The sequence below is a fragment of the Palaemon carinicauda genome, chromosome 11 (assembly GCF_036898095.1).
Source record: "Palaemon carinicauda isolate YSFRI2023 chromosome 11, ASM3689809v2, whole genome shotgun sequence".
Taxonomy (NCBI): domain Eukaryota; kingdom Metazoa; phylum Arthropoda; class Malacostraca; order Decapoda; family Palaemonidae; genus Palaemon; species Palaemon carinicauda.
This window is the reverse complement of record NC_090735.1, coordinates 104,296,722-104,304,221: the sequence shown is the minus strand read 5'-3', so window position 1 is coordinate 104,304,221 and position 7,500 is coordinate 104,296,722. Positions and strand designations below refer to the sequence as shown.

General features: G+C 34.7%; 1 protein-coding gene across 2 annotated transcripts in view; it reads left to right on the top strand.

The window, feature by feature from the left end:
- Nucleotides 1-7,500, top strand: part of LOC137650112 (sodium/potassium-transporting ATPase subunit beta-like) — a 27,947-nt gene that overhangs the window by 4,857 nt on the left and 15,590 nt on the right. For both annotated transcript variants that reach the window (XM_068383240.1, XM_068383239.1), the window contains exons 2-3: nt 4,013-4,156; nt 4,456-4,575. In XM_068383240.1, the coding sequence (XP_068239341.1) occupies nt 4,013-4,156; nt 4,456-4,575 (264 nt within the window). The remainder of the gene's footprint in view (nt 1-4,012; nt 4,157-4,455; nt 4,576-7,500) is intronic.

Here is a 7,500-nt window from a genome sequence, read left to right as displayed (position 1 = left end):
ACCAACACATCTAAAGATAAACAATGAAAAGAGCCTAACAAATTACAAAAAGCAGTTGGAGAAAGAGGTTTGCTAGTACACTGAATATTTTCTCGATTTATTTATTTATTTCTTTTTCTGCTAATAAGACATTTGAGTGAAAGAACAATGAGGGGAGGTATTCAGTTAACCATGGTAGGGATTAGTTTGAGAAGTTAGGTATTAGTAAGAGTAATGTAAAGTGTGGTTTAGCCTCAATTTTATTAGAAATCGATAATTCGTTTAACAACTTAGATATGTCAGCATTTATATATAGCAAAGAAGATTACAAATATTCTTGAAATGATATGCATATTGTCGAGTAAAGAATTAACACAAATTATTTAGAAACTATTTTTTCATCGGCTCTCTCTGTACAGCCTGATTATGTATATATATATATATATATATATATATATATATATATATATATATATATATATATATATATATATATATATATATATATATATATATATATATTATCAGTTTCTAAGCTAAGCTACAACCCTAGTTGGAAAAGCAGGATGCTATAAGCCCAAGGGCTCCAACAGAAAAAATAGTCCAGTGAGGAAAGTAAATAAATTAAGATAGATGTAATGAACAATTAGAATATTTTAGGAACAGTAATATCAAAATAAATCGTACATGTATAAATATAAAAAAATTAAAGCAACAACACGAGGAAGACATATCAGATAGAGTGTGCCCGAGTGTACCCTCAAGCAAAGAGAACTCTACCCCAAAACATTGGAAGACCATGGTACAGATGCTATGGCACTACCTAAGACTAGAGAACAATGGTTTGATTTTTGGATTGTCCTTCTAGAAGAGCTACTTATCATGGCTAAAGAATCTCTTATACCCTTACCAAGAGGAGAGTAGACACTAAACAATCAAAGTGGAGTAGGTAACCCTATGTGCGAAGAAGAATTTTTTGGTAATATTGGTGTTGCCAATATTGTTTGTTATAAATTAGGAATAAAAGAGTATTCAATTTAAAACCATAAAAGCAAAGATGTCCTTATAAAATTTGAATAGATTTCAGAAGAACTGCTTTGGAAATAAATCTAAAAATACCGCTGGCATAGTACATCAAATCCTGTTCAAAAATCTTGGCAAGGATTAACCTGTCATCCTCACCTCGAACCTCAAGCAGATATCTATTTTTTAAGGTGCTATAAATGGGGCATTCGGTCAACAAATGCCTTACTGCCAAGGGTACCAAACAGTCGTCGTAATATGGCTGGTGTTAGCTAGTTAGCAGAAACTTGTGTGTCAACCGTGTGTGACCAATGCGGAGATGACAAAGAGTAGTCTCCCACTTTCGGGGCATCGTGTTATATCTCCAAAGGGATATAAAATTCATTATTTCTCTCTCTTATTTTCATCTAGACTATCCCAATGCTGTTGCCATTTATCATGAATCAAAATCTTAATGCTGGGTAAACAATCATCACAGAGAGTGGGATACCCTCTTGGTAGCAACTCACTGCGGCCTTCTTTCCCGGTAAATCTGCCTTCTCATTTCAAGTCACACCTACGTGTGCCAGAGCACAGCAAAATAGAACTGTTAAAACTCTGTCTATTGATAAAATGAAACTCTATAATTTTCAAAACGAAAGGGTTACTGGAATTAAAAACTTCTAAAGCTTGTAGGACACTTTTTGCATCACTAAAGGTGGTAAAATTGCCCTCCTTCTTTCAGGCTATTTTCCCAATAACGGTTAGTATGCCATATAGTTCGACAGTAAATATGGAAGATACTAGAGGAAGTCCACTTCTGCAATTAAAAGCATTACTATATACTCCAAATCCAACGCCAACATCGGATTTGGAGCCATCATTATGTATAGAAATCTATTCCCTATGTTCTTCAACATGGTCCATAAAAAGAGACCTGGCTTGTAAGTCATTCATATTTTTTTCATACCAATAAAATATTTACAAAAAAGATATCTCTGGTAATTTCCATGGAATTGTTGGTGATATCCTAAATGCAAGACCTCTATTTCTTGTAATATCAAGAGGGTTTATCGATTGTTTACCTAAAAACCATAATGTTGAGGAGATTTTGGGTGCAGCTCAAAATATCTACAATGCCTGACAAGGTTTGTAGCCTGACAGGCCAAAGAATTAGGAAGCCTTTCCAACCTAAACCAATATTAAACAATAGAAGACTCTCAGTAAAGGTCTAAAGGAAATTCTTCAGCATCAACAAGGAGACTTGGGATAGGCGAAGTTCTAAACACTCTTGTGGACAATCTGATACCAGCATAGTGTTTAGAATCTAAAATATTTAGTCGACTTGGGGTAGCTGAGGAGTATATTTCACATCCATAACTAAAATTTGAAAAAAAAATAAGGCCTTGTATAATTTTAAAATAGTTTTGCCGTCTGCCCTCCATGATGTATGGGACAATACTTTTAAAAGATTCAGAGACTCAAGACATTCAAGGTTTAATGCTTTTCAGTGAGGAACCCATGTAAGTCTATTACCAAATAGTAATCCTAAAAATCTAGTATCACTTACACATGGAATCCATTGACCTTTGATGTATATATCTGGATTTTGATGTATGCTACTTGCTGAATACGATAGAAATGGACAACAACAGTTTTGCTTGTCGAAAACCTAAATCCATTCATATCAGCCCAGTGAATATGTTTGTCAATTGCAAGTTGTATTTTCCTCTCAACCATCAACATTCTAGTTCCAGTAAATGATATGGAGAGATCCTCTATAGAGAGCATTGAAAGAATATCATGGAGAATAATAGAGGACATCCCATCAATGGCTAATGCAAATAGGGTTACAAGAGAAATAAGTACATTAAGACCGTAGCGGACAAATCACCACCACGTAAAAGCCGACAGAGAATGCCTATCACGTTCCTTCATATGAATATTTCAAGTCAGATTTCATAGATTTATATTACATGAAAAATAAAGAAAGTAATATGTACCAAAATTTGGCATTTTTAAAATTAGATGTATGCTACCAATGGTAATTAATACCCGGTAACGTATCAAATTTAGTTAACAAGTACCAAAAACGTAACCATGTGGGCCTATTCTGGGTGTCCAATCCTCATGAACTAAGCAGGCTAGTCCGTAGCGTGTGTGAGCATTTCTCACAGGATTGGATCGTCGCTCCAGTCCTTAAGGACAAACCGTACGGTCAGTCCTCTGCGTGTATGGCTGGCTTTAGGCTCTGTTTCGGCTCCGTCCAAGAGACCCAGTGAGATGATGGACAGGAATTTTACTTCATGAAATTATTGAGACAGTGGCGTTGGAGAGACCAGTGATATATTGTAGTAAAGTAAAAGTTAAAGATAAGGTTCTTTACCATTGAAGGATAGAATGAATACAAAGTCACTCGCTGGCACACTGTTACTCTTAAGGTATCTAGACTTACTCCTTTCAATATAATGGGTATACTGTCCCGATATTAGATATTCATGCTAGGAAATCAACCAAAAAGGGAGTAGTAATACGAAAGGGTGTAATTAACCTAATCTAATTATTTTATTACACAAAGTTTACGTGGTTAAATCGGACATCTTAACCGCAGCAAAAGAGGTTAGACAAGCACAAAACGAAATAAAAGAAATGCAAAATATGCATGACTCGGCATTCCTTACAGTAATCATGGAAGAGCTCATGTCCTCGCAAATGGCAATTGCTGGGATAATTTTCACCTTACTAAACTGGACTGGTCTCGCCCCGCGCTCTGTCCCTCCATTCTGGTCCGCACAGGATCGCGGGAAGCTTACCCGAAGTGGTCGTAAAAACATGTATGAAAAAAACATCATTTTGGTTGATGGGTGATGATTAGAATAAAAATGTATACACACAATATATTTAAAAGACATTTGTTTCTGTATGTGTTGTGTGTGTGTGTGTGTGTGTGTGTGTGTGTGTGTGTGTGTGTGTGTGTGTGTGTGCTTGTTGATCGGACTTAAAAGTTGACATCAAAATTGCCCTTTCGCAGGAAAAATCACAGTTTTCTACATTGTCTTCTACTCCTTCCTGGCCGGCTACTTCGCCTTCATGATGACTGTCTTGTATCACACACTTGACAATGATCGACCCAAGTATACCTCATACGGAGGAGAGTCCATCCTCAAGGCTCCAGGTTAGTGATATAAGAGTTAAAAATTATTGGTCCCACACTTATATATATATATATATATATATATATATATATATATATATATATATATATATATATATATATATATATATATATATATATATCCAGTATATTACTTTTCCGCTTTGAACCTTTCAGATCTCGGCAAGTCTTCATGAATAAAAGAGTAGGCTATAGAGAACAGTAATCCCATATATCGCCAGAAATATATCGACACAATTCTGCAGTTGAAAATTTGAATTTAATCCTTTTTTTTTCCTTTTTTTTTCTTTTAAATTCAGGTTTGGGGATGCGACCTGATTATCGTCCGTATGAACAAGCCTTCCGTCTCGTTGAGTACGATCCAAACAACGAGGATTCTTACGTACATTACGTGAATTCAATAAACCACTTGTTGTCCAGTAAGTTTTGTTCTTTCTATTTGCAGTTTGAGTCTTTTTCTAAAAGTGGTGGGGTGAGCTAAGATGATATGCTGTTCACATTGTAACTTTAAATTCTTTAGAGTACAATATACTTGGTCTCAGGTTTTATTTCGAAACTAGATTAAGTGGATGGTACAAAAGACATTTTATTTGGCTACAGATATCATACAGGAGTAAACATGCAAACAAAATTCATTATTGTCTTAGCTACAAAATTTCAATATTGCATAGGTCAAGGTACTAGCCACCCGTTGATATACTACCGCTAGAGAGTTAGTGAGTCCTTTAACTGGACACATAATACTACAGTGGATCCCTATCTGGTTACGGCTCATTTTTCATTTACCTACACATACACCGAATAGTCTGGCATATTCTTTACACATTTTCCTCCGTCCTCATACACCTGACAACGGCAAGATTACCGAAAAAATCTTCTTCATTCAAGGGGTTAACTACTCCATTGTCAATGTTCAGTGGCTACTTTCAACTTGGTAGGGGTAGAAGAGATTATTAGATATGGTAAGCGACTCTTCTGTGCCTCTGTTCTGTGGTTTCCACTGTCTTGGGTTATAAGTTCTCTTGCTTGAGGGTACACTCAGGCATATTATACTGTGTTTCTATGTTTCCTTTCCCCACTGAGCTATTTTTCTCTTTAGAACCCCTGCTTTTCTGCCAGGGTTGTAACTTAGATAATAATAATAATAATAATAATAATAATAATAATAATGATAATAATAATAATAATAATAATAATAATAATAATAATAAAAAATAAGTTGCTTCGTTATGCTGATGAAGTTGACAAAACACATTTAATGCGAATGAAATAGGCAGGTTAACATTTAGCGCGTTTAATTAAAGGTTTAAAGGTCTCTCATGAATGGCAAAGGCAAGAAACAGGACAATGTCCTAGAGACTGACCATATACACATATGATCAACGCCCATGCCTCTCTCCACACTAGGTAGAACCAGAGAGGGCCAAGCATTGACTGCTGATGACCCAGTAACTAGACCAATAGGCTTCCCAAAAACCTCCATCCTTACCCCACAAGAATAGTGAGGTTACAAAGAATACTATAAACTTGCTTTAATTTCTTACCATCAAGACAATGTACAATTGCAACGCTTAAAGCAAGAATTTGAATGTGAAATCTGATGTGTCTCCTAATGCTTTTCTATAATTTAACGTTTTCTTTTCCATTCAGCTGCATTTTAGCCGTGCAAAGGCTTTATTCTTCTCTGAGTCTCTTGAAGTATGAAGATTCCTCTCTGTTTTGTGATATCCTTAACTTCTTTAAAGGTTTAAAGACCGTCCATGAATGGCAGAGGCACGGGACAGTGACATTGACCCATAGATATCCCACAATGGATGCCGCAAGACCTACAGTATATGATCAGCCAATGGTAGCGCCAAGACGGAACATAAGACGAGATCGTCAGTCACTCGGTTCTGGCACTGTGACGTCACTGGTGCAAGTCGACTGGGCAGTGTTTTTAATTTGATTTGGGGGCTATGAGATGCTGTTACGAAAGCCCCCGTCCAGGGAGAAGCCCCGGACAATCTACGGAACTGAACTGAACTTTTAATTTGCTGATCCTACGCCGGTTGTTAACGTTCAGTTTTTTAATAATTTAGTTATTATTATTATTATTATTATTATTATTATTATTATTATCATTATTATTATTATTATTATTATTATTATTATTATTATTATTATTATCATCCATGACACAACCCTGGTTGGGAAAGCAACACCACAAGCCCAAGGGCTCCAATAGGTGAAGCAGCCCAGTAATGAAAGCAAATAAGAGAAAAACGTATGAAACATTTTAAGCTCAGTAACAACGTAAACATAGCTCAGTCATACATAGACCTTATTATTAGTTATCATCTCTCTCTCTCTCTCTCTCTCTCTCTCTCTCTCTCTCTCTCTCTCTCTCTCTCTGTATTTTGAAATTCACCGTTAAATCTTCATATTTCTTTAGACATTATCTGAAATTCTTTGTATCATTACTTGACGATTCGATAATGAGAATGCTAAGATTGTTCAGTAATACACCGAAAAGAAATCATTCGGTTTGCCAACGCGCATTCCGAAATACATATGACGTCACAGGACATGTGACGTAACTCGACAAAGAATGATTTACGAAATATGTAAAACGCCTTTCTTTCTTCCTTTTTTTCTTGCAAGAAATGAATGAAAATAGTAACTTACCAAGCAAAAGTATTCAATCTTTATGATGTAAAAGAAAATATAATGTTTCTAAGAAAATGTTTGTCCTATTATTATAGCCTACTTTTTTTACATAAATATCGATCTAATATCAGAGTCAAATTTACGCTAAATACATGACAACCGATACAGACACATAATATTTTGTATCGTTACTTGATATTTCGATGATGAGAATACTAATACTTATTGTTAGCTTACTTGAAGGAAATCACTCTATTACCCGCTCGCTTTCCGCCGGTTATATGACGTCACCAGACATATGCTATGAACTCTGCAGATAATAAAACTTTTCTTAATGTATTTTTTACTGAAAATGGAAAATGTATATGATCAATAAAAGAAAATACTAACTTACCAAGAAAAATCAGTTCATTTTTATATAAGAAAATAGATTATTTCCGAGGAAATTTTTTCGTATTAATGTACAGGTATTATTTACGACATACTTGTGACGTCATCACAGTGAGTAGATGACTACCTATATATATATATATATATATATATATATATATATATATATATATATATATATATATATATATATATATATATATATATATTTATATATATATATATATATATATATATATATATATGAGCTTGGGCCTACTCATAGATAAGAAAACCTATTAGATGATTAGGCTAATAAACCCACT